Raw genomic sequence first — 27,888 nt, 5'->3', positions numbered from 1 at the left:
CAACTCTGTAATCTCAGATTCTGTATCTTTAAAAGTCAACTGGACAAAACTAAATTACATTTACATTACATGTACATGGGGTTTCTCAGGTGAGGCTCTCAAAAGTGCTCAGCATTGGCTTAGCTTTGCTTCGAGCAATGGTCTTCAGTCTTATTAAGCACAAGATCAGTTTTTGAATTTAAGTGCAATCCAAGATCTATCTCAAACATAAATACCCTTGTCCCACCTCCTTTGTGCCCCTTCTCCAAGAACCTGCTCCTACTCACTCCATCCTCCCTCCCCCATCCTTCCCCTTCCTCTCTTTTACCAGGCAGGGGCGATGGGTTGGCTGCAGGCTCTGGTCTTGGATTAAGGGATCTGGAGTGTGAGAGAGACTCTGAGTTGGGGCAGGCAGTTTGGGTGCCAGAGGGGGTTCTAAGGTGCAGGCCCTGGGAGAGTGTTTGGATGCAGGGGTGCTCAGGGCTAGGTCAGAGGCTTGGGGTACAGGAGGGATTCATGACTGGGGTAGGGTTGTGGGATGTGGGCCCCAGGTGGACCCTGCTGACCTCAGGTGGTGGTGCAGTGGGGCTAAGACAGGATCACCCCTGTCCTGGCCCAGCCCCTCTCCCAAAAGCAACCAGCAAATTCCATCCTAAATCTTGTTGTTCCCCCCTCTCTTCTCTGTGGAGATAGGATACAGAGTGGGAGAGGAGGCACCTTGACATCAGCACCCTCCTCTGCCTCCCTGCCCGGTGCAAAAAGTAGGAGGCTCCTGAGGGGATAGCTCCAAGGCAAAGGTCAGGAAATGCACAGCCATAGGGCAGGGAACAGCTGAAGAGCCAGCACTTGATACTCTTGGCCAAACCAGTCAGGATTATCTGTCAGAGGCTCTAAGATCTACCAGTAGATCCCGATCGACTGGTTGGTGACCACTGACTTTGCGCAATACTGAGTGCTTTTCAAAATCCCACCCTGCATACGTGACTCCTGGTGGCATTCGGGAGGTGAACTGCTCCATTATGTCCTCACCAAATTTTAATTGCTAAATGGGGTGCCTCCACATGCCCCTTGCCTACTTCCCACTAGTTGGCCTTGCTACGCTGTGTATACAAAGTGCTTTACAAACTGCCTATTTGCTTCTTTTTTAAATTAAATTAATGGAGATTGCCTATCTCCTAGAACTGGAAGGGACCTTGAATGGTCACCAAGTCCAGTCCACCGCCTTCACAGCAGGACCAAATACCATCCCTGACAAATTTTTTGCCCCAAATGGCCTCTGCAAGGATTGAACTCACAACCCTAGGTTTAGCAGGCCAATGCTCAAACCACTGAGCTATCCCTCCCCCCTATGCTAGCTATTGTAGGTGAGCAAATATTATTACCCACTATTACACGGCTCAGAAGCTCATAAGTAGAGAGATAAAGTGAATTGACTATAGCCAGCCTGAAACTAGAGCTTGGGACTTCCTGATTTCCTGCCCTTCCGGCTCACACCTCCATGGAGTAAATATATCAGCCCAAACCTGCACAGCCCGTGAAGTTGATGGATAGCTTAATAGGTTGGTTCTATCTCCAGCCACTATGTATCTAGCACAAAGGATCTTCTTAAAATATTTGAAGAATTGAGACCAAGAATGTGCAGAGTTTTTAAAAGCCCTTGCAATGCTTCAATCAATGACAACTTAAATGAGATGCATTTGCCAGAGTAAGTCACATTGTCCTTGCACAGCACAAACGAGGGCCTTTGGAAATTAGTTTGCATCAATGTGGCACTATCTCCTGTAGACAGAAATACATCAGGACATAAATAGAATGCTGGAGGAAATGTATCCAGCAGGCTGGCAGGGCCTGCTCCCAGATGACCTCCTGCATTCACATAGACCTAAGCCAAATAGATTGAAAGGTTACCAAAGAGCTTTCAAATCGTTTCAGCCATGGGGGGAAATGTACCTTTTAGCATTTTCACAGCCACCGTGGTGTAGCCTGCTTTCCCCTTGAGTCTGAACGCTGTTGCCTTGACAACCTTCCCGAATTCTCCTTCTCCTAGTGTCTTGCCTAGAACCAGATTCTTCCGGGGGAATTCCCATTTGGGGTCTTCCTGTAGGAGAAAAATAAGGCATCTTACCGGATAAAATGAGATAAGAATGGGTTATCTTATCAGACAGAAGGAGCCAGAGGCTGATTGGTAGCTCAAACCATAAAGGTCTAATATAGCCTTATATTTCAGAGAAGGCATTATATGCTCAGTTATCTGATTAATGTGGGGGTTTGTTCTGTTGTCAAAACATGGTGTTGCTCTTCTGAAATGCCCTCATTGCCAGAATTTCAAAATTAGCTAGAAGTCTCCTCCACATAAAAAGGCACTAGGTGCAGCCAATCATAATGGATGATGTTCACAGGCCTACCTGAAGAATATTCTTTGTACAGAAGAAAAACGGACACAGAATAAAAATGCTGCCCTTTAAAATAAAGTAGGCCTATGTGATCTTGAATTTTGGTTTGAGTTGTGGGAGAAGGTTTGCCTTTAAGAATTTGTCACAACAACAATCCATCTGTGGTGAAATGCTAGTGAGCCTTACAGTTACAGAACAGTGACAAAATGTCTAAACGGACCAAGAAATAAAAGCAAATAGAGTACAAGCTACTACGAAGGCCTCAATATTTAACATTCAAATGTATCAGACGGTGCCACGTGGGTCAGACAAGAGGACAGTGTCTCACTGCGCAGGACTTTTCCAGGCACTATCCTATTTGCCCCAGGTAGAAAATAAATAAAAGTGCACAAACTGGCAGCCAACATACAGTATAATCAAACGGCATTAAAGGGCTGGGTAGGCTAGGGAGAGGGGAGTCTTCCAAAGTATGCAAATAAACCCACCCTCAACTAAGCTATAAAACCCTATTATTTAATTTCATTTATAGTGTCGCACTGTAGGTTAATGTCCAAGGAAAATCCTGTCCTGAATCCAGCTCGATATACCAGATTTTACAGAGCTGTTAACCTTGGTTAATGTAATTTTTGTTGGCTGAATTCTCTTAGGGATTTTTTTAACTCGTTGACTGTTTGCATTTTTATACACAGCAATTTCTGGCTATCTACAATTATTCTGGGGAATAAAATACTGCCAGCAGGGGAATATTCCCCCTCCCCCTCACTTTAACAAGAATTCTACTTTGTAAATTAAAACGTAGCCTGCGCACTACAATAAGGTCCTGCGACCGAAATTCACAGTTCATCATGTGCAATTCAACTGAATGCTGGAAGGTATCACTAAAACAATGACATAATTTTCACAATGAAATTGCAAATAGTACAGCTGCAGATGGATGTAGCCAATAACTAGGGAACAAAAGTAATTAGCCACAGACTTTGCAGGGAACTAGTTTACTTGAATCCAATTGTTCATTCCAGCAGAACAATTATTTAGTTCCATACCACAGGGCAGTTCGCTCCCAGTCAAACTACTGCACTAGAAGACGCGTCATGCAAACAAATGGTGCACTATTAGCCAATACGCTGCTGATTATCAGGCTTCTGCTCCATATTAGATAAATAATTAAATACTTTCAAAGGGCGGTGCATGTCAATTTTCATCAAGAATTTGGAATCCTTTGGAAAGTTTCCACTGTGTCTCAGATGGAGAGACTGATGTAGAGTGACTTGCCCAAGAAAATACTTTTGAGTGAATAGTAGAGTCAGGAAGGGTACGTCTACACAGCAGCGTTATTTCGGAATAACTGACATTGTTCTGAACTAACAAAGAGCACTTCTACACTACAAGCCTTTATTATGAAATAATATCGAGCTGGAGGACTTCTCACTCTGACTCCTGTAACCCTCATTTCACGAGGAGTAAGGGAAGTCGAAGGAAGAGTGTTCTCCCTTCAACTTCCTGCTGTGTAGACAGCGCCAAAAAGCCGAGTTAAACTATTTCGACTTAAGTTACGCAACTGACGTAGCTGAAGTTGTGTAGCCTAATTTGCCTTTAGCCCTGCTGTGTAGATGTACCCAAAAAGAGCTCAGGTCTTTTCAGTCCCCGCTGTGTGCTTCAACCACTAGATGGTGTTACCTTATGTTCAATGGAGGCAGTATTTCCTAGTGATAACAGTGCACTGAGATTCAGGAGACCTGAGCTCTACAAGGAGTAATGGGCTTAAAGTGCAGCAGGGGAGGTTTAGATTGGACATTAGGAAAAAATTCCTAACTGTCAGGGTGGTCAAATATTGGAATAAATTGCCAAGGGAGGTGGTGGAATCTCCCTCTCTGGAGATATTTAAGAACAGGTTAGATAGACATCTGTCAGGGATGGTGTAGGTGGAGCTTGGTCCTGCCTTGAGGGCGGGGGGCTGGACTCGATGACCTCTTGAGGTCCCTTCCAGTCCTATTATTCTATGATTCTATGATTCTATGATTCCCCACTCTGCCAATGACCTGCTGGGGGACCTTGGACAAATCACTTTGCTTCTCTGTGCCTCAGTTTCACCATCTATAAAATGAGGAAAATGCTACTGGTCTCCTTTGTAAAACACCTTTGAAATCTACAGAGTGTTTGAAGAGCAAGGTATTATTATTATTTATCCTCATGATAGAAATATTGGTCAGAAAACAAACTGCAAACATGGACAATCACTTTAACTTCGGTGTGGGTTGCACCTCCCTAAACCGGGACTCTCTTGTCCGGCCACATGCATGGTCCGGCAGGACTGTGGATGTTGCTAAACAAGAGAGCCCCCTGGAAGGAGTACCATCAGCTACCCCAGGGCAACAGCAGATCTGTGGTGGTGGAGGGGCTGTGGCAGCAGGGCATCTGGGCAGGGGCAGTCCGTGAGCCGTGGCAGCCTGATCAGAGCTACCTGCCAGCCAGCAGTGGGACTGGTGCTGTGGCAGTGGGACCAGGGCTACATGCTGCTGTGCTGGCAGTGGGGCTGGAGCAGCAGCTATGGCAGTAGGGTTGGGGCAGCCGTGTCGCCCGGCCGGCAGCGGGGCCAAAGGACCTGGCTCTAGGGAGGGGCGACAGGCTGAAGGGGTTGATGACAGTGGACCTTCTCTGGTCCAGCAAATTCGCTCTTCTGGGACTGCTCAGGGCCCGAGGGTGCTGTACCAGTGAGGTCCAACCTGTACATTAGCCTAACACTGTACTACAGTCAATGGCAAAAGGCATAAGGGATTAGATTGTATCTGGGCTTCTGCAGTAAGTTATGATCTGTTTAATTACCCTGCATTCCTTAGACACCTTTGCTGTATTCCCTCCAGGGGTGCGATTTTTGTTTTATCTCAATGACAGCAAACCTTTTGGGGAAGCAAAATACAGGACTATGTAGCACTTTAAAGACTAACAAGATGGTTTATTAGGTGATGAGCTTCCGTGGGCCAGACCCACTTCCTCAGATCAAATAGTGGAAGACAATCTGAGGAAGTGGGTCTGGCCCACGAAAGCTCATCATCTAATAAACCATCTTGTTAGTCTTTAAAGTGCTACATAGTCCTGTATTTTGTTTCAGCTACACCAGACTAACACGGCTACGTTTCTATCACTATTCTTTTGGGGAAGGACTTTCTCTAACTAAAGGTGAAATCCTAGGCCTGCTGCAGTCAATTGGGCCAGATTTTCTCCTTTAAAGTTTGTCAAGCACAATGCCACCTCAAATCACAATAAAGTTTGAGGCACTATTGTAACGTATTCAATAGACAACACACCACTTTCCTTAGCAAACCCAATTTATGGCAAAACGAGAGAGCCAAGCCAAATTAGCATGTAATTGAAAAAGTAAAATAAAATCTTACGGGTATTTTAAAGGTGTCCACAGGCACCTGGTTCTCCATCGAGTCCAGAGATGGCCGACGAACATTTGTAGAAGAGTAACTGATGGGGTAGGACTGAGCTGGGCGCCGAAAGGTCATCTCGGCTGAGGCAATTGGTGGCTTTGGAGAATTCTTGTGGTAACGGTGGATGAAATAAGAAGAGAGCAGCACTGAGATAATGAAGGAGAGCAGAACTGCTCCTGCAATCACGGTCTTGCATACGTCATCACACAGTGGTTCTGTGGGCAGACGGGGAGTTGGTTACAGTTCTGCTGGTTTCATTTTCAATTTTTTCCCCATCTTATCTCTTTCCACGCCCCTTTTTGGGAGGTAGTGACCATTCACAACGGCATCTACTTAGACGTTTTGGTATAATGTAAATGTAATTGAATGTCATTTCATAAGCTGCACTAAAACCCTGGATCTAATTCTCATAGAAGGGAGAAGTGGCGCACTTGCGCATACCCATGCAGCAGCAAAATCCTATGTTTTTCTAAGATCTTTAGGCAATTGCAAGCTTAAATGCTTCTTAAAATTGTAACTTGATTTATAGTCCATAGTACTAAAGGTACTGGCTTCATCTGAGACTTCTTGCTTGAGACTCATCCTATCATGTATTCATTTGCTGACACCATTGCAGACCCCAGGAACACAGTCCCCTTGATATTCATATCAGATCCACTTCCCCAGCAACTAACATTTTCTCCAGAAGTGTAGATTATCACAGAACCATAGAGCTGTAGGGCTATCTAGTGCATCCCCTTGCACTGTGGGGGGATGTTATAAGTCTCACTTTTCCCTTTTTTTCTACATGGGACGCCCCTCTGTTTTCAGACTGGGGGTTCTTCGTCGTATTATTGTTTTCATTTTGTTTTTTACTGTTCGCTTTATAATATATTGGCTGGTGCCACAAGTCCTTCATAGGGAAGGCTCATTACAAAAACAATCATTACTTTCCCTTTGGCAGGGGCTCCCATTGTGCCTTCCAGTGAAAACAGGACAGGATAGCAATCCTAGAATGGATCAGATAACCCCAGCATCTTCCACAACAGTCTTCTCCCATCTCTGCATTCTGTAGTTGTGATTTTTAAAGCTCACAAGGGGTGCAGAAACTCCAGCCCAATGGAAAGCGATTTCCTAATCAACTTTGAACATTTCAGCCTATGAGTCCCTGCTACAGTCCATTGGAATGTAGACATCTCTGGGGATTGTGGGAGTAGCCAAGCAGTGTACTGTGCAACACTGGATGGGGGGGAGCACTTTGCAGAGAACACATGGACAAAATCCATGGGGGTTCAGAAATGCCCAAATCCAGGAGCTCCTTTCTTCATTCTGGCTGTGTCTAGACTGCATCCCTTTTCCGTAAGAGGGATGCAAATTAGACATATCGCAATTACAAATGAAGCGGGGATTTAAATGCCCCCTGCTTCATTAGCATAAAAATGGCTGCCACTTTTTTCCGGCTCGGAGCTTTGCTGGAAAAAAGCGCCAGTCTAGATGCGGGATCTTTCGGAAAATAAAGCCTTTTCCAAAAGATCCCTTATTCCTCTTAAAATAGGGGATAAGGGATCTTTCGGAAAAGGCTTTATTTTCCGAAAGATCCGCGTCTAGACTGGCCCTTTTTTCCGGAAAAGCTCTGAGCCGGAAAAAAGTGGCAGCCATTTTTATGCTAATGAAGCAGGGGGGATTTAAATACCCGCTTCATTAGCAATTGCGATAGGTCTAATTTGCAGCCCTTTTACGGAAAAGGGATGCAGTCTAGACACAGCCTCTTTGTATACTGGTAGGCCATGAATATGAACATAATTCTTGTGAATGAGTTTGGATGGCTTTATATATCAGAGACAGGAGTATTGTATACAGTAGGAAAGGTTAGTGACATAAGAGCAAGAAGATGGTAAAACCAGCTAATAATCTTTAGACTTACCCTTAATATCATCTTTCTCGCAGTAGCAGTTATGTCTCGGGAAGCAGTAACAAATCCCATGTCCTGACTTAATTCCGTGAATGCCTCTCTCATGCCCACCAATGATGTTTCCAGCTAATGAAATACAGACACAAGCTCAGATTCCCACACAGCAGTTAAAAAGCAAAGCACAAGATTCTTCCACTCATGTGTTTTTGCGGTGTTACCCCCTCAAGTATTTGAAATTTGCCAGTGCAGCTCAGACTAAGTGGCAAAAATGACAAAAGGTCTCTGGATGGGTAAAGTAAAGAGATTAGGGGAACGTGAAAACTACCTGAATACTATTTCTGGGCTCACTAGTCTGATTAGCAATTACTGCTGTTATAGACGATCTAGTTTATAGACTTAAGTATGATAGATAAAATAGATGTAGGACACAGAATTTATTTTGGATTATGTCTTTACTTCATATGTAAACAATAGGTGGATATGTCCTTTATTTAAAATGGCCTTTAAATGTTGAATATGAATATCCATTATTTAATGTTGATTCCCACTGCCTTGTCAACACTCCAAAATCTTCCTGAAATAGTTTCATTTTTTCTCTCTCCTTCTGCTGCTCTGGGACTGTTTTGTGGCTTATACATGTGGGAGACAGCCATTGAGTGGCCAAAGCAGGGAGTTGGTGGTCCGGAGATGTGGGTTCTAGTTGTTGTTCTGACAACCGTTTGCTCTGACCAAACACTGCAGTTGAGATGGAAGCAGAGAAGGCTGGATGATTAGATTACCAGGGAAGACAAAAGGTGATCCCATTTTCTTTGAAGTTCAGGTTCTGTAGAATCTAATCTTACAGCTGAATTTACAATTGTTGGTCTGGAGAAACCCCTTCAAAATCTCTTAGCTGGGTTCTCATGGCACAGCCAGTCCCGAAACACCCCCTTCCCCCACCCAGCTACCATTTAGTATTATCTCTACTGTATGTCATACTCTATTAAGGTGTCTTATTTAGTACCTAAACAGGTTACCTGAGCTTGAGGGTTACAATAGCAGAACCAATAGCTTTAGCTTGAAAGAGCCCATTGCAAGTGGCATCTGGGAGTGCATGAAAATATAATTTTGGGGATGTAAGTGCCAAGTGCCTGCCCAGCAAAATGTTAGATGAATGATAAAAATAAATATTGCAGCAGCTGTCTTTATATACACAACGTTCTTGGCATTACTGCATCCAAGATTTTATGATATGTTGATTGCTTTTGCCAAAGAAATGCCTTCTGCTGGTAAAAGCAGAGATAACAGTACTTTGTCAGCACATCTGAACTCTTGAAATGCCCTAATTTCTCCATCTGTAAACATATTGGCTATGAGCACCAATCCCATATCCTGAAGTACTCAAATTTATAACAACACTCTCAATTCATGTGTTAACAAGATGGGGTACATAACATCTTGAAAGCTTGTGTTACTTGCTTTTTTCTATTGCCTAACAAGATTCCATTTCTTTCAGCCTTCTGTCAAGCAAACCATCTGACACCACATATGTTCAACATTACAGATTTTGGGGACGCAGCCTCTAACACATTATTTGCTGCTTGTAAAATGACAGCTGATTTCACTTATCACCAGTGAAGATGTTTTCAGATTATAGTAAAATATCTAGGATCTCCTGAAGCATTTCTGCCACTTTAAAGTTTATGTTTTGTGCACAGAGATAAGATCCACTGAGGTTTTATTTATACCGTGTCTCAGCCTGTATCAGCTGGGGTGTAAATTCTAATACGCACCAGCATGCTGCATACTACCTGGCCCATGTGGATCCTGTTGGTATGTACTAAAAATTCCCTAGTGAACACCAGCAGGGCCAATTAGTGTGGAACATGTTGGTATGTGCTAGGAGTTCTCCCCCATCTGATACAGACCGGGGCTTGGTCTACACTAGGACCTTAGTCTGAAACAAGTCCCCCAAGGTTGAATTTGTATATACAGCTGACTGACTGGACGGGGCTGATTAATCACTTGTGAAGCTGTGCTGCTGCGTAGCTTAGAGGGAACATTGGTGCACAGAAGTCAAATTTAGTAATTTTGAAATAATCTCCTAGGCTGTGTCTATACTGGGCCACTTATTCTGGAAAATCAGCTGCTTTTCCGGAATAAGCTGCGAGCTGTCTACACTGGCCCTTGAATTTCCGGAAAAGCAACGATGCTCTACTGTACAAAATCAGCCGCTATTCCGGAAAAACTATTCTGCTCCCGCTCGGGCATAAGTCCTTATTCCGGAACACTGTTCTGGAAAAGGGCCAGTGTAGACAGCCCCGTAGTCTTTTCCGGAAAAAAGCCCCGATCGCGAAAATAGCGATCGGGGCTCTTTTCCGGAAAAGCGCGTCTACATTGGCCACAGACGCTTTTCCGGAAAAAGGGCTTTTCCGGAAAATCAGCCTGCCAATGTAGACGCTCCTTTTCCGGAAAAACTGAAAACGGAATAGTATTCCATTTTAAGCAGTTCCGGAAATTCATGCCAATGTAGACACAGCCCTAGTGTAGACATAGCCTAACACTGGAGACAATCCCTGAGAAAACCAGAGACACAATCATGCTCTGAATAAATTCAGTGAACCCTGCTCTAGACTAGGGAGTTATTTCAAAATAACCCCCTTGAAATAATAAGTGGAGCGTCCACACTACCAAGCCCATTATTTCAAAATAACGGGCTGATTATTTTGAAATCTGTGCTCCTATTTTCCTCGCGGAATAAGCTTATTTTGAAATAGTTATTTTGGGAGTTATCATTTCAAATGTAGTTATTTCATAATCATTTCCTAGTGCCCTAAGAGATTGGCTACTGAGGCTATGTCTAGATAACATTTTATTTTCGAAAGAGGATATGCAAATTCCCCGGGAATTTGCATATTTTCTTCCGATCTCAAATTTCGAAAGTGAAAGTAGTCTGGATGCGTTTTTCAGAAAAAACAACCTCTTTTTCGAAAAAAAAACTGCTCTTCCTTAAAAAATGAGGTTTACGCGTTTTTTTCAAAAAACGTTTTTTTCTCCGAAAAAAACACGTACAGACTACTTTCACTTTTGAAAGTGAGATCAGAAGAAGATCCTCTTTTTTTTATCCTCTTTCAAAAAAAAATTTAGTTTAGAGGTACCCTGACTGTAAAGGGTGCAAGATTGGGCCCAAAACTTGGAACTTTGCACAACTCAAACATCAGCTAAAAGACAGCTGTAACACTGTAATAGAGATTTTTGTGTTTAATGTATCCACCGTTTTAAAAAGGACTTGGCCACAAGAAAGTAGAGCCTGGACCAATATTGCACAGCTTTCACACACAAATTAATATTTTATATGTATTATATTTTATACTGACGTTAAAACAATCCATACTTGTGCAATCTTGAGGGCACACCGATGGATCTTTGCTCTCTAAAACATCACAGGTGCCATCTGGACAAGTCCTGATGCTTGGGGTGCAGGTAGAATAATTTGTGGTGATTCCTGAGAACATACAAACACACAACAGTCCAAATACCACAATGTTTAAAAGAGAAGTTCGTCGCACTCTCTTGGTGCATGTTGACACACCAAGGCCAGATTTTAAAAGAGCTGTGCCAATTAAAAAAATAATAATCACACTTCTGTCTATAAATTCTCTATCTGCTGGTTTTAAAGCTAATATGAAAGATGATGATAACAGTAAGTGATACACTAGTACAGTAGACTTCCGATAATCCGGAACCTATGGGACCTAGGTGGTGCCGGATTATCAAATATGCCGGACTATCAGGAGGTACTATAAGCTGGTTATATATATACACTGTATACATTATATACTGTATATAAAGTGTTCTTAACCCTTTTTATTGTGCATACCGTATACTGTAATGTTTTAGTTTTTTTAAGCCTTTTTTACCCTTTTTGCTCAGTTCAGCTGCTGCCGCTGTTACCTTGTGACTCTTTTTTTGCTGAAATTCACTCACTAGGCTCTTGCCATTTTGATGCTGGAATATCAGGAGTGCCGGACTATTGGATGCCGGACTATTGGAGTTTTACTGTATGTGTTTCACTATGTTTTCAGTTTGCCTACTTTGTACATTTGACAGCCCTTTCTGCACCATCAGTTTCAGTGATAATGATCTGGCCTGTCATTTGCCACAAAGGTAGATCAGACACCCTGAGCATGAATTGTGGCCTTCAAAACTGTTGATCTCTTTTTAAACATATTTTCATAAGACTTGCAAATAGCTGGAGGGAAATTGCAATACTGATGGAAGGACAAGAGTAAAACATCAAGTTTGCCATGGAATACTTAAGAATACCATCATTGCTCACATAAGCAATGTTCAGTAAGCATTACAAAACCTACATTCTCATTTGCGTAGTCATTTCCAGCTGAGACCTCTCTTGTACCAGCCAGTATCTGCAGGTCACATTGAATGGTGGGATTGTGTAGAACTTGAGTTGTTCCACACTCAGGGCAGGGCTACGCTGGCAGAAGAAATTGATGCAATATATGCAACTTCAGCTATGTGAATTACATAGCTGGAGTCGATGTACCTTGCATAGATTTTCTGGGGTGTCCTCACAGAGGGAGGTCAATGGGATAAAGGCTCCCATTGACTTCCTTTACTCTTCCAACAGCAAGGAATACTGGCACCAACAGGGGTGCCCTCAGTATTCAATTTAGTAGGTCTTTATTAGACCCAGTAAATCAAATCCCGGAGGATCAATTGCCAGAGCATTGATTCTTTGATAAGTGGGGACATGGCCTCAGCTCAAGATTGCAAGGGGTTATGCTGCATCCCACAGATTGTATTTGATTGCTGATTTCGTACCTGCAGGTGCTGTGATGGGACTGGGTTCATGATGATGACTGTCCCTTAACTCTGCTGTCCTCAATTCAGCAGGTTTAATTTGTGCATTATTTATACTAAAAGTTCTGGGTGATTTAATATGCTATGGGTAGCTCTTCTACTGGCACAGATCAGCCCAATTCCATTATAATCGATGGAGCTGTTCTAATTTAACATCAGCCGACAATCTGGCTAATCGTGCAGTGCAAGTGGGTACCTTTTCCACTTCCCTGTCTCCACTGGCATTTTCCTGTTGGCACGCCGACACCTCCACATTCTTCACATTCGGCCCGATGCTTATTAACTGCACAAGATTCAGGGCAGTCCTCTTCTTTCTTTACAACTGCATGGAACGGAAGCAAGCGATTGTGAGGCCTCAGCAGATGGCTCGGCAGAGGTGAATACACATGCAAGGCAGCTGGGCTAAAAGAAGGAGAAATTCCTTTTTCTAGGTTAAAAATGAGAGCTCACAGTTGACTCTGAGGACCTCTCCCTGAGTATTTTTAGAAGAAAGACTGGTCACATTTTCCCCACTCAGTATCATAGGGGAGGGGATGGCAGAATTGCTCTGATTGCCAAGGCCACTGACAGAGGGGGTACAAGGGGGGAAGCTGCCTGGTCATTTCAAAGGGCCTGTGGCTCCCAGCTGCTGCTGCTCCTGCAGCTGTGACATCAGCCAGAGCTCTGGGCCCTTTTAAATTGCAGCCAGAGCCTCGGGCTGCACAGTCAAGACAGTGCAGAAAGGCTGGGAGGGAGAGGCTAGCCCCCAGCCCACCCCTTTTGCTTAAGACCCAGGCCCTTCTGGGAGGACGGGGCTCGGAGCCGCTTCCCTACTTCTGCACCTTTCCCAAGGGGCTGGCATTATCTGTCCTCAGCCCTATCGATTGCTGGGCATAATGCCTGGAATTATACCTGGGCAACATGATGCACTAACATACTCATTATACAAGCAATGGATTCAGAATAAAACAGCTGATGAAGGCATGAGCCTTAGAATTTGCACTAGTGCAACCCTGGGCCAGCAAACAACAGATGGCAAGGCGAGGTTCTGACCGCAGCTAACACAAAGCTCTGACAAGAGGAATGTCACTACTGATCCTCCATGTCCATTTCCCCAGCCTGCCCCCACACTTAAATTCCGAGGTCACATTATTACATAACTCAAAGGAATGGGGCAATCAATGGCTGGGAGTTAACTGTTCTGCACAAGAGTTCTCAAAGTCCAGGACTAGACTAGGGGAGAAAGTCTACCTAAGATATACACCTCCAGCTACATCGAATTTCTGTGGCTTTCCCACTATAGGAGTCGATGGGAGAAACTCTCCTGTTGACTTCCCTTCCTCCTCACAACTTGGTGGTTAACTATGGGAGTGTAATCAGTGATTGATTTAATAGGTCCTTACTACGTGCACTAAATCAAACCCCAGGAGATCAATTTCCACAGTATCGATCTCCTAGTAAGTGAAGACAAGCCCTTAAAAAGTACCTAATGGTTTAGTTAGTAGATTGCAGTATAGTCCTAGTCTGTTCTTGTAACCCAGGGAGATGTTACAGCATTTTACTTACACAGATCTTCCCTTTTCTGTGAAGTTTAAACCCGCATGCTTATGCTACAACGAGCCCAGTGTGGTAAATACTAGACAACGATTGAGTAAAATGAATATACCAGCAAAAATAAATACAATAAAAATGGTTTCAAGCCCATTTGAATTCACAGTGACATCTTTGTGCAGCAGAATCATGAGTTACATATTTTGAGGCTACCATAAGGACATAAACATTATGGAAAGTATAAAAAAGAAACAAATGGAAGAGAACTTAACCCTAATATAGAGTACACGTACTACCATTCTGTCTACTCCATCTGTTTCTGTAATGGTCCCCTGCCTGGTTTTAAGCAGCTTGATTATGACTACAGCATGAACAACAAAATGAGAAGCATCTAGCATAACTTCAGTGCCTCCAGAGTGGATTTGAAGTTTTAAACTTCAGTCCAGGAGAAAGTGTCTATTGCTACATATGCACTACAGTGAATATTTATTACAAGGAAGCGAAATGGCTCATTTACTGTTCTTTGCGATAGCATGTATTCAACTCTATGCACAAACCTAAATCTGTATACCAAACATTCTGCATGAGTATTTAGAGGAGAAATACGGAGAAAGGTGCCTCTGGCAAGAAACAAAATACAGCACTATGTAGCACTTTAAAGACTAACAAGATGGTTTATTAGATGATGAGCTTTCGTGGGCCAGACCCACTTCCTCAGATCAAATAGTGGAAGAAAAGAGTCAGCTCCCAAGATCCCAGGTTCAAATCTGCCTTGGTGGTTGTTACAAATGCACTATAAAAATTCCTCTCTGGCAAGAAAAAACGCTTTGAGGTGACAAAACTGCAGAGGGATACAGGTAGATGAAATACACTGTATAGAACACACACACAGTGTGGATTCTTACAGAGCTAATGTTGGTTTATAACAAAAGCAATTGCATTTGTCAAAACTCCTTTTCTATCTAACACAATACCTCTCCTCACATATCCTCTGGACATTGGTTTTCAACTTTTTGTTCTCAGGACCCCCTTGAAGAAAAATCGTTGATGCCCGCACTCCAACATAATTTGACTAGATTTCCTCCCCTGAACCTCAGGTACTTACTTGTTCCCTCCAGAGTAACAGTGAGCTGGGTTTTGGCATGCTTCTTACTTTGCTTGTCTGAGGCAACAACCGTGTATTGTACTTCTTTGCATTCAGGTCTGTGTAGTACAGAAGAGTCATTCACATAGAGGCTTCCATACTTGTCCTCCCGGCCCTGAAGTATCCCAACAGCATAGCAACTGGCATTGGAGGGCAGCAACCTGTAGGTGATGTTTACGCCACAGAACTTCATGCAGTTTTCAATGCAGATTTTACCTATCTGGGCTCAAACAACAACAAAGACATCACAAACCACACTAACACAGTGGTATCATTAATGATAGTTTGTGCTTCCTCACAAATCTCTCACAGAGGTTAGAGCTTGTTAAATAACATTTGGTGGGCGACATTCAGCATTTCCCTGTCTACTGTTCTTACACGACTCCCCTCATAACAGTATCTGAGAGCCTCAAAGCACCTCTGTGAGGAAGGGAAGTAGCATTCTCCCAACTTTACAGACAGGAAAATGAGATCGTCATGGACCTGTCCAAGGTGACACAAAATGTCTGTGGAAGAGCAGGATTTGAACCCAACTCTCCCAACTCAAAAGCGAGTGGCCCATCCTTGGACATCATTCTGTCTCTTATTCAGTTCCAAGAAGCCAAAATATGCTTCTTTCATAGATACTTTACAGGGATCTCACTAGAAAATACTTCTATATTAGTTATAAATGAGTCTATGAGAGTGTCTATTCACATGCAAAGACATAATTCCACACATTTCATCTACACGCAACTCCCATGGACAAGAAGAGGACGTGTGAGTGGAAAACAGTGGCAGCCTCAGGCCCCCAAATCTACTTTTTTTTTATTGGAGAACCAGCAAAACCAAGTTATTCCGAACAAAATAGGTCCATTAGTACTACAGATGAATAGAAGCATGCTGCACGTGCTAAAATTTCTGGACCGGATACTGTTTTCAGTTTTGCTGATGAAGTCAAGGAACACTCTTACAGTGAGAGAAGTGAGAATCAAGTCCTGTCTATGTTGAAAGCATGATGTGGAAATTAGAATGAACTGAATTTTTTCCAATCTTAAAATTGAAGAAAAAAAAAAGGAAAGTCTTTATTTTTATTTTCTCACAAGCTATAGAGCCGGTAGAAAATTTTTAAGTTCCAGAATTCTCCCATTTTCCCCCCTAACTTTGAAATAAACAAACAACCTTCCTCCAACAAACAAAACTATATTGTAAAAATATCACAGATTTCTCCTTTCCCCTCTCTTTATTAAACTTCACAGAGACTTTTTTTTATTACTCTACCAAACTGAGATGACTTTACGAATGACCTAAGGATTGAGAATATGGCATTGCGTTCACACACACACACCGAAAATGAAGCAGAATCAGCATTTTTTAAATTATATTTTCCAAATGACTGAGTTTTGGCTTAAAAAATTGCAATGTGGCAAAAACCAGGTTTTTTACTCCTTCTCTATTGGGCTTTTTAGAAGGGAGCAAAATAAACCAATGTTTGCATTCAGAGCGACAAGGAGATATAACGAAGTTGCTGCTTCAGAAGCCAAACTTGAAAGTGTCCCTGCTGCATACATGAGCAAATAGGTGCATGTAAAAACCCTACGCTGGCATTAGGAACTGTGTAATTAGGTTCCGTGTGCACAAAATGGAGCAGGGCTCTGTGGCCCACCAGACAGAGTATTGCAATGGGAATCAAAAGACCTGGACTTATTCCCAACTCTGAAACTAACTTGCTGCATGACTCAAGTCAAATCACTTCACTGCTCTGTTTCCCCTCCTACCTTTTGTCTGTCTATTTAGCTTGCAGGCTTTTTGCCTCAGGGGCTGGCAGTGTTTGTAAGGGTGACTTAGAACAAAAGAGCCCTGATCTCAGTCGAAGTAGGAACAACAATAAATCAGATCATAAATACAGTAATACTAATAACATTAGGAAGGGCAATCTAAAGAGCCACATTTTCAACCACTAAGGAGAAAGCTTGCAATGGAAATCATTTATCTGACCTCAGGGCAATATATCCATTGGCAGACAATTTGTTTTTTAATTCTAAGAAAACTCAAAACTTTCTGAAAGTTGTATAACCTAAAACTTCCTTCTTGAGAGGTTGAAACTTCAAATTAGACAGAGTAAAATATTTTTCTGCAACAAAGACAATGCAGTAATTACTCCAAAAACAAAAGAGATGGCATTCTTAATGAAAAGAGACAGAAAGCTAATGGAGAGAAATTACACAAGTATTATCCCAATGTTCTAATTATTCACCGCTGAGATACAAGTGGCACAATACTATAGTCAGATGTTTCTGGCCAACAGGAGCATCCAAAAGTCTTTAAAAGAAAGGTCATCTCCTTCCATTTGCTGGTGGCAGTTAAGCATTGTGATTTTAAAATGAAAACCAGGGAGAGAATTATTACTGTTGGAATTTCTGCCTACAGTAGTATACATGCTAGAGCATTCTGCATTCTGAAACTATTTATCTAAGCAGCACAGGGATTTACATTCCTGTATCCTGTCCAATTCATATAGTGCCTGATCCAAAACCCGTCTACGTCTTTCCACTGATTTCAATGAGATTTGAATCAGCCCCAACACAGCATTTGCTTTGTTCATGGGTACAATTTCAAGGGTGAGGGTGGAGGGAGATTTGAGGCGGGTCATCTTTAATTTAAAACACTTATGGTTCGTTTTAAATTTATGCCCAATGCGCCTCGAGCACACGGAGAAAGGCTTCTTCTAGCATGTTTAAAAATAAATCTAAGAAAATCCATTTCCTGAGGTGAAACTTCATCCTTGGATTCAGATTAGCGAGAAAGGCCCAGAAGTTCTGGGCATGTATTGGAAGGTCCCATTTTACTGCGCTTACATTTCTGTATTTCCATTCATGTCCCTGATCACGTAGGGCCCTGTGGTACTTTCTGGCAGAAGAATGCACAGAGAGGAATAGAACAACCCCGACGCTAGGCTGTGCAGACTGCCACGGAACTGCCAGGCACACAAGCCGGGGAGGAGAAGGGGAGTTAAAGGAGTTAAGGCTGCGATTGCTTTCAAGTCCCTGGCTGGATACAAGGTCCCTTCTAGCAGCAAGTCTCTCAGGGATGACAGCACAGCAGATGCTGGGCTGCACTGGCACTGACTTAGCTCTGTATTCCCTGCCAAGATGGTTCCAAAGCGCAGCAGGGGAAAATGAAAGCCACCGCAAGCAGCGTTAACCACAGTTATTATATGGACTTCAGATTGAGTGTTCCCTGTCTGCTCCTCCCCTCCGTTAAGTCATTCTCACTCTCTCCACAGGGCCTGGCCGCCAGAGAGATTTCCTGTGAAGAGGATGGAAACGTCTGTGCAGAGCATTAGGGGATAGAGAAGCTTCTTTCACAGCCAGATTTCCCTTCGTGCAGCTCCGCAAGCAGAACTGCTCTCCTCTGTTTCTAGTGCAGGGGTGGGCAGTAATTTCTGATGGGGGCCACTCCCAAGAGTCTGGAAAGTGTTCAAGGGCCGCACTTTTCCATGGTGATAATGGAGGAGGTGCAGGGACGGGGATGGAGGTTGGGTGCAAAAGGGAACTTCGGGTAGGGATTAGGGTGCAGGAGGGAGAATGGGTCTGGGATGGAGTTTGAGTGAAGGAGGTAGTTGTGACCTAGGGCAGGGAACTGGGGTGCAGGGTTTTGGGATGTGACCTAGGGCAGGAGGGGACTGTGATCCTGGGCAGGAGATTGGGGTGCCAGATCTGGGAGGGGGTATGGGTGCATGTGGAGTAGCAGGGCAGGAGTGTGGGGCAGAGGGTTGGTAAAGGGAGGGGCTGAGGTTCCAGAGCCAGGTTCTTGCCAGGAGACTTACTAGCCTGCCTGCCTGCCTGCTGAGCTAAAGACTTGCAGAGCTTGCCTGCTCAGCTATGTGCTTGAGCGAGTAAGCAGTAGGGTTGTGCTTTGTGGCTGCTTGTTATTCAAGCAGGCAGCTCCCATTGGCCAGTGTCTGTCCAGAAACCAGCCAATGGGATTATGCTGGGGGTGAGAGCAGCATCTGAATCTTCCCAGCATCTGAATCTCCCCCCCCCCCCCCCGGACTCAAAGAGAAAGCGCCCTGCAGTCACATTTCTGAGCAGCATGCTGGGCTTCGGGGTAAGCAAAGGAGCCTGCCCAGGGCTCCCCACTGCCTCTCTGGGCTGGATCCGGCAGCTTGGCAGACTGGCTCCAGCCCACGGGCTGTATTTTGCCCAGGCCTGGTCTAGCAGCATGTTTCTTCTACCTCAGGATTATACCACTAGTAAAATAATTCTCATGGAAACACGGGTGACCTCAAACATACTTCACTGTAGCCTCACTGGATTTGGACAGAAACAGACAGCTAGGGTTGCCAGATAGTTTAGCAAAAAATACTGAACCCCCCCTCCCCCAACCAAAAAAAAACCCCACTGGGGAAAAAAATCTGTTGAGGGAACAAAAAAGGGGGGAGACCAAAGTTGTTGAGAAAACAATAGAAAAAAAGGGATCCCAAGAGTTAAGCAAAAAAAAAATCCTCCAAATAAAACAGCATTAAAACAGCATGGCCCCTTTAAGAAAACTCTACACTTTTTGCCGGTGTCCATCTTGTTTTCTTGATCGGAGTCAGAAGGCAGCTTCCCTGCAGAACCAGGTAATCTGGGGAGAGTCCGGGGACCTGAGGTCCGAGGGGGAGGGTGGGAGCTGGGCCTGGTTGCTGAGTATGTGTAGGGTTATCAGGTATCTGGTATTTTCGCCTCCTGGCAGGGGGAAAAAAACAGAAAATACCGAACATTTTAGGTGTCTGGTATTTTCTGAATTTTTTTACCAGACAGGCGGTGAAAATACCGTACTGTCCAGGTGAATACCAAACACCTGGCAACCCTTATGAAGGAGAATGCTGCTCCGTACTCAGAAAATCCTCAGGTAAGCAGCAGGACTGTGACCCAAAGTCAGGGCAGGATTCAGGCAAGAAGCAAGATGGGTATTAAAAGAGAGGCAATCAGTTAACACCCAAACACCTTGATTTTCAGAAATGGTGGGAAGGGAGAAATTAATCTGGAGAGGTACAAGACAGGTAATCTTTGGAAGGCTTGGGGAATGGATTGTGGTGCTCCCTTCCAGTGAATTTCAGTGGGGTTTGAGGGCCCAACTCCCCTGGGCTCCTTTGAAAATCTCAGCATGAGCTTTTCATCATTGGTCTAGATAAATGCATATAGGGCTCCAAGTCCTTTGAAGAGCTAAATGCGGTGCATAGGTTCTGTCACGTCACACTCTTGTAACTCCACTCAGCTGGCTGCTAACATGACAAAATGGCCTCAGCTTGAAGGTGAATGCGCTCTTGTGTTTTCCTTAGAGTGGGAAGCATTTCAGCCCTGCACTGCTGGGGCTAATTATAGTGAATTATGCATAATGCTTTGATGACATCGGAGTTCCATTCTTCAGGAATTAAGCAGCTCGCATCAACTTGGGCTCAAGTCAGGCCACTCTGAACCTTCAAATCTCCTCTCAGAAGTGAGAGAACACCTCACCGCCTGAGCAAGCCATTCCCATTCTGGTTTTGATCCCCCTTTCCTCCTGGTTAAACCTCCGAACAGAATGCCTTTGGGAATCAGCATTCAGCAAGCACTGAATGACCTGGCTTCCAGAGACTCCGAGCTCTTCCTCTCATAATCATTTCCCTCTCACTACTGCCATCCAGTGACACTAGGCGGCTCCATGTCAGGAAGTGAAGCTGTAATTCCATTCCAAAGGCAAAATGTTCAATGGTTCCAACACAATGGAAAGTCTGTGGCTTGCACACATTGTCTTTCTGTGCTGGTCTCTAATTTGTGATGCTTGGGAACAGTGAATTCTATCAGAAAAAAGCTCAAGCTAGAACCACAGAAAACAATGTCTCTGGATTTAGGGGGTCAATATTCAGATTCATATGTGGCTCAGGTTCAGCTCTAGCTATTCTGGGCCAGATTAGAAATCCCTTATTCACACGACAAAGCAGCTACTCCCCTGAATCTCCCCCATTGGTTTCAATGGAGCTGCTAGTAAAAGTAATGCACACCACTAAGAGCAAGAGGTTCCTAATCTGGTACTACAAAAGTCACTTGCAAAGGAGCTGTGCTTCTTCACAGATTGCACCAGGTGAGCAACAGCATTTACAGTCAAGTTTCTCACAGACCAGAGTCTGCAAAACTAGAGGGAAAACCTCAAGTGACACAAAGAAAGCCACCCTCCACACCTTGCCTCTTTGTTGGCATTCTCTGTGAAGCTCCCAATGACTGGATTGGTTTGGTGACTCTACGCTCTACTTGTTAGCAATGGTCACTGCAGTCCAGTGTTGTCTTCAAGTCATCATTGTCAAGTCCAAGTCGAGTCTCAAGTCACTACAGTTCAAGTGTCAAGTCGAGTCTCGAATCCCTAAAGTCACTTTTGAGTCAAGTCCCAAGTCGAGTCTCAAGTCTTAATTTAAAAAAATGTCAAGTCACTTTTGTACAAGCCATTAATATTGGCATTTTCGGACAATTTTTTCACCAAGTCGATTTAACAAAATTAGCAAGTCTCAAGTCGAGTCTCAAGTCACAAACAATGAACCCGAGTCGAGTCTCAAGTTGAGTCACTTAGGTGACTTAAGTATCAGAGGGGTAGCCGTGTTAGTCTGAATCTGCAAAAGCGACGAGGAGTCCTGTGGCACCTTATAGACTAACTGAAGTGTAGGCGACTTAAGTCAGACTTGAGTTCAAGTCGTGGGACTTGAGTCAACAACTCTGCTGCAGTCCCTGCCTGATGACCAATGGCTGGGAAGCTGGCATTTCTATTGTCTGTGGGGTGCCTAGTCTGCTATCTCCAAACCAGCTGCACATTCCAGGAACACTAAATTTGCATCAAAATTAAACTGAAAGCCAGATGATATCTGTAGCTTTCCCTTTTTATTCTCTGCGATAAACTTGCAAGTTTGACTATTTAGTTTACTTCACAAAAGGAAAAAACAACCAAGATAGTCTCAAGAGTGTTATAACTACGCAGGATTTCTTATGTCTCTATTTGTGACAAGGTTTTGGAAACATTTTATCTTTCCAAAACATTCATTCTAATGAGCTAATTTAGTATTAATGGGCATGTTCTGCAGGAATTTCACTGCAATTTACCACTGATTAATGTCAATCTGTTGGAAATGTTACTGTAAGGCATTATTAATGGCAATGATGGTGATTAAGCTAAAATGAGGGTTAAATTAGGAAGCACATTAATTACTGAGTAGTTGTTACCTAGGGGAAATCCATTAACACGTTGCAGAAGGTAGTATGAGCATCTTTCCCATTTCTTTTTTTTTTTTACCCTTTACTGTTGTCATTCTTTCCCACAATGTACTGCAAACAGTGTCCAAAAAGCTTTGTCCGATGAACAACCTCAGGAAGTATTTGTTTGCTCTACGAATTTTAATATGGAGGCTTTAATAGAAGCAGAGTTGTGGTGTAATAATCTGTAATAATATCTCGAACATTCACATGTACTGATTTTATGAATATTGTATATGACTTTCCTGCACTGATCTAGCTCAGAGGTGGGCAATAACACAGTGGTGGTTCACCAGGCTTAGTCCTTGACTGGCTGCCACCGCTATATTTACCTGCATGACTACAGATACCAGAAATCACAGCCCCCATTGTCCGTGGATCGCCATTCCTGGCCATTGGGTGTGGTGGGAAGTGTTGCAGACCCATTGGGCCTGGGACGGTGATCAGCCAATACCTGTGGCTGTACAGATAAATATATTTTGGGGGGCCTGCAAGGAGCTAACCCTGTCAGACCGGATCTGGCCCGCAGTCCAGTATTCGCTCACCCCGATCTGGTTTAATAGGGGAGAATGGGAACAATAAGCAGGGAAGCAACACTTGTAAAAACATCAGATAAAAACATCAGCATAACTGAGAAAGACAAAGGGTCTTGTTTGCTAGCTTCTAACAACTTCTCTCCTGCTCTAAACCTTGCCTTGCGGGAGCTAGGAATTGCCAAAGGGCTGTGAACATTTTAAAAGTGCATTGAGTCTTGTGGGGGGAGGGGAATGAGTTGCAAGGGGGTGTCAGTGAGCTCTCCCAGGCTGAGGCCTTGTCTACAAGTACAGGTAGATCGATGCTGTGGGGCTCAATCTCCCGGGGGTCAATTTAGCGGGTCTAGTAAACACCCACTAAATCAACCGCTGATCATGCGCTCATCAACTCCTGTACTCCATCAGATCAAAAAGAGTACGGGGAGTTGACGGGAGAATTTCTCTCGTCAACCCCTCACAGTGGAGATGTCATGTAGACTCCAGCTATGCTAGTCTCATAGTTGGAGTCTCATAGCTGGAGTGGTATAACTTAGCTTGAGATCGCCCCCTAGTGTAGGCCTGGCCTGAGAAAGAGAGCAGCCCTGTGAAGAGATTCTATAGGGAGCAGCGCTCTTAGAATGCTCATGGATAAGAGGGGTAAACACCTAGCCACATGTGGTGCACTGAGCTGTTTTAAGATCTCTTTTCTCTTTGTTCTAAATAAACAAGCCTTTGCTTGGAGCTGTTTGGTCACTTGTCACTGTTGTCATTGCTCTGCAGGGAAGGCAATGCAGGGCATGAGCCTGAGTCAGCCCTGCTAGGTAATCACGATTCGCACCGGGCACTCCAGCCCCCAGGATGTGCAGGATGTGAGAACCACAGGATTCCGTCATGAGCCAGGTGGTGGCTAGAGACTGAGACCTGGAAGTGGGGGCCCTCCACAAGACCAGGGTGCATCAGAGATGCAGTTGTAATACAGCGACGGCATCATGTACACAGTACGATCCATCACATCGATTTAATGTCTGACAAGGCTTGGGTTGGAGTGATGTGCAGAGTGCGAAACACGCCCTCATATTTCTGACTTCTCAAGCCTGTCCTACCTGAGGCGCTAGTGACCATACACCAAGGACAGGTGCTTTGCCTTTCAGCTGGAAAGTCTGTCATATCAGAGCAATGCAGGCCAGGAGAAGCCCACATAGAAGGAGGCGGCGATGACCATGTGGCAGGTAGGCACCACCTTGTTGCTTGTGTGGAAAGAGCAAGTAGGAATGATGATACTATCTACAGGTAGTCCCCAGGTTACGTACAAGATAGGGACTGTAGGTTTGTTCTTAAGTTGAATCTGTATGTAAGTCGGAACTGGCATCCAGATTCAGCCGCTGCTGAAACTGACCAGCGGCTGACTACAGGAAGCCCGAGGCAGAGTTGCTCTGCCCCGGGCATCCTGGAATCAGCTGCTGATCAGTTTCAACAGGCTGAATCTGGACGCCAGTTCTTACATACAGATTCAACTTAAGAACCCCAGGCGTTCCCAAGTCAGCTGCTGCTGAAACTGATCAGTGGCTGATTCCAGGAAGCCCGGGGCAGAGAAACTCTGCCTCGGGCTTCCTGTAGTCAGCGCTGGTCAGTTTCAGCAGCGGCTGACTTGGGGACGCCTGGGGCAGAGCAGCTGGGGTGCTGCCGGGTTGGTCCAGTAGCGCCCAGAGCGGCGCTACGGGACCAACCGGCAGTGCCCCAGCTGCTGTACCACAGGCGTCTGGAGCAAAGCCGTGGAGCACGGGGGCAGCGGGACAGCCCAGATGCGCCGTGGCTGTCCTGCTGCCCGCATGCTACGCGGCTTTGTTGCCCCTCTCCCTGGTCTGCTGGTCTCCAGCAGACCAGGGAGAGGGGGAGCAAAGCGGAGCAAAGCCGCAGAGCACGCGGGCAGCGGCACAGCCGCGGTGCGTCTGGGCTGTCCGCTGCCCGCATGCTCCGCGGCTTTGCTCTGCTTTGCTCCCCGTCTCCCTGGTCTGTTGGTCTCCAGCAGACCAGGGAGACTGGGAGCAAAACCGCGGAACACGCTGGCAGCGGGACAGCCGCGGCGCGTCTGGGCTGTCCGCTGCCCACGTGCTCCCCGGCTTTGCTCCCCGGCTTTGCTCTCCGTCTCCCTGGTCTGGGGAGACGTGGAGCAAAGCCCCGGAGCACGCGGGCAGCGGACAGCCCAGACGCGCCGCGGCTGTCCCGCTGCTGGCATCCTCAGAGGCTTTGCTTCCCGTCTCCCTGGTCTGCTGGTCTCCAGCAGACCAGGGAGACGGGCAGCAAACACCGTTCGTAACTGCGGATCCGACATAAGTCGGATCCGCATAACTCGGGGACTGCCTGTACTTCAGACTTTGGCAGGGGACCGATGCAGTGAGGATGAAGCCAAGCGCAGAAGCATTTTTAAGACATTGCTCATTTTCAGAAGTACCATATTTCATTTCAAAATCTCAGACCAGGTCTATCCTAGATCCAGAAGGTCGGCTTAAGGTATGTTATTTACGTAGCTGGAGTTGACATACCTTAAGCCGAGCTTGGTGCCGTCTTCGCAGCAAGGAGGTCGACAGGAACAAATGCTCCCATCAGCTTCCCTTACTGTTAGTGAATTGAGCAGCACTGGGACCAACTGGGGGCACATTCAGCATTCAAGTTAGCAGGTTCTTACTAGTCCCACTAAATCGAGCACCAGGAGATTGATCTCTGGCACAGAAAGTGGAGACGTGGCTGCAGCTGGAATGATTACATCAGAATACAACCAGCTAAAAATTCTCTGCTTCCGAATTACCTGGGGCTGGTTTCTGGAGCTACGCAGACTGGATGTTGGCAAACGACCATGAACTCTTCTAAGCAGTGATCACATATAAATGGCAGTGATCCAGAAGGCCACAAGGCTTTGTTAGTTAGTTCAGAAACTTTTGGGGGCAGGGATTATCTCTTACTATGTGTTTGTACAGTCCCTATCAGAATGGAATATACATAGGTTTCTCCATCTCTCCTTTTTATACATGGGAGAAATGAGACTCAGAGAAGCGAAGTGACATGCAGGCCAGTAGCAGAGTTAATATGACATAGGTTATATTTCCTAAATCCCAGCTCAGGGATCTATACACTAGGTAACACTGCCTCAGAGTCAGAACAGATTCACAATGTCATCTGGTATTTCTGTACACTCTTGAAATCCTGAGGGTTAATTTTTATGTACACATTACCCTCCAAGATGTCTCACTTTTAAAAGGTTTATCTCCAACAATGCCAAAATCAAAAGCAATTAAGATAGTCCTTACATGTGCAAAACGTTCAGCGTTTCTGTTCACTGTGAACTGGTAAGTCACATTAGGGAACTGAATGCTGACGGGAAGAATGGAGACATTGAAGTGGAGCATTACAGTTCTTTCAGGGCCATGAAACTCTGTGTCATTCACCAGAACATCCAACTGGAAGGATCGGTTCTCTGTGACTGAAATATTTTTATTCAGCATCAGTTCTGCAAAAGAGAAGATGGGTTTTTCACACAGGCAGAGGCATTTTTAGGCAGCACAAAATCCCAAACTAGAAATATCAAAGCTATTCTTCCATCACCGGCTCATGGCAGGCTACTAGGTCATGTGAGGGGTTGCATTTTAAAACTAGAGCTATGTTCTCCTATTCTGTACAATGAAAAGTATCTTACAACTACAGCTGGTTGGGAATTTTTTGACAAAATGATGCTTCATGGGAAAATGTGGATTCATCAAAATTATTTTTTTTCCCTCAGGAAAGTTTCACATATGTCTTCTGGCAAAAATAAGAGACACCCGCCACAGACTAGCCAAGAGCCTGGTGGGTGGGGCTCTCACCTGGCACGTGGTGATATGTCTACCCAGCAATGAGAGGACCAGCAGCAGTGACTGTCCAAGCTGAGGTCAATGAGCTTGTGCAGAAGCGTTAAAAATAGCAACGCAGACTTCCAGGCTGTGGCTGGAGCCAGTGATCTGAGATATTACAGCCAGCCTTGCCCAGTTTCAATACCTAGGCTCCATCCTGAGCCAGAACATCTGCCCTGCTAGATTTAGCCCAGCAGTGTGAGCCCAAGTCAGCCTGTTGTGGTGTTAGGCTCTAGGTTTGTTTGTTTGTGTTGTCTGGGTAGCTGTATTTTGGGAGACCAGGGTGCATGCCCTATCCATCCAGCTATGCCCTATTCTGGAGCAAACGGATAGGCCTCTCGCTCAGTTTTTCCATGCGTCTTCACAAAATGTCTCTGTTTCTCCCTGAAAAAATTATAAAAATATCACGAATTTGTGCAGTTGAGGTAAAATGTTTGTGATCCAGCTGACATCATGAGCGTACAATTACACTCTGAAACGCAATAAAATCTGAACCTCTCTTGGATCATCAATACACCATGCAACGGTCATATTCCTCTACAGTTACTGTGTTATAGGATGAAAGAACATAGCATTACAGGCCCCTTTTTCAGTCCCAAACTTCTAGTCTGTCCTTGGGCTTTTCTGTCTTATTTCCCATCTACCTGGTATTTTTCACATGCACAAAAAAGTCAAATTACAATACTGATCCATTGTAAGTAAAGCCATTACACCCTTTGTTAGAAGGAAGAGACCTTACTTACTGTATTCATGCAGGGTTCCCCTCACTTGGCTGCCATTGGGGCTGAAATAGATCTCGTGGAAGATGTGATCCACCCGAAATGTTTCGCTAACCCACGGATCTGTTGTACTGATGGTGCCTGTGTACTTTTTTCTGCTGCTTTCAATGGGGAAAATAGGTGTGGTGTCTGCATCACAGACAGTCAGTGTGGCTAAGACAGTTCCCTAGAAAAAAATAATAGAAAACATGGAGAAAAATCAAGGATTGCCACACTATTGTTTTTTTCCAGATTTATTTTC

At 44.6% G+C, this 27,888-nt stretch overlaps 1 protein-coding gene across 2 annotated transcripts in view; it reads right to left on the bottom strand.

Moving 5' to 3' along the window:
• Positions 1-27,888, bottom strand: part of RET (ret proto-oncogene) — a 139,895-nt gene that overhangs the window by 25,151 nt on the left and 86,856 nt on the right. For both annotated transcript variants that reach the window (XM_014569202.3, XM_006114405.3), the window contains exons 5-12: positions 27,612-27,813; positions 26,290-26,489; positions 15,193-15,451; positions 12,754-12,879; positions 11,071-11,181; positions 7,710-7,823; positions 5,765-6,021; positions 1,930-2,077 (exon numbers count right to left, since the gene is read on the bottom strand). In XM_014569202.3, the coding sequence (XP_014424688.2) occupies positions 1,930-2,077; positions 5,765-6,021; positions 7,710-7,823; positions 11,071-11,181; positions 12,754-12,879; positions 15,193-15,451; positions 26,290-26,489; positions 27,612-27,813 (1,417 nt within the window). The remainder of the gene's footprint in view (positions 1-1,929; positions 2,078-5,764; positions 6,022-7,709; positions 7,824-11,070; positions 11,182-12,753; positions 12,880-15,192; positions 15,452-26,289; positions 26,490-27,611; positions 27,814-27,888) is intronic.

Source organism: Pelodiscus sinensis, chromosome 8 (genome assembly GCF_052426305.1).
Source record: "Pelodiscus sinensis isolate ZL-2025 chromosome 8, ASM5242630v1, whole genome shotgun sequence".
Taxonomy (NCBI): domain Eukaryota; kingdom Metazoa; phylum Chordata; order Testudines; family Trionychidae; genus Pelodiscus; species Pelodiscus sinensis.
This window is presented reverse-complemented; position numbering and strand designations above follow the sequence as displayed.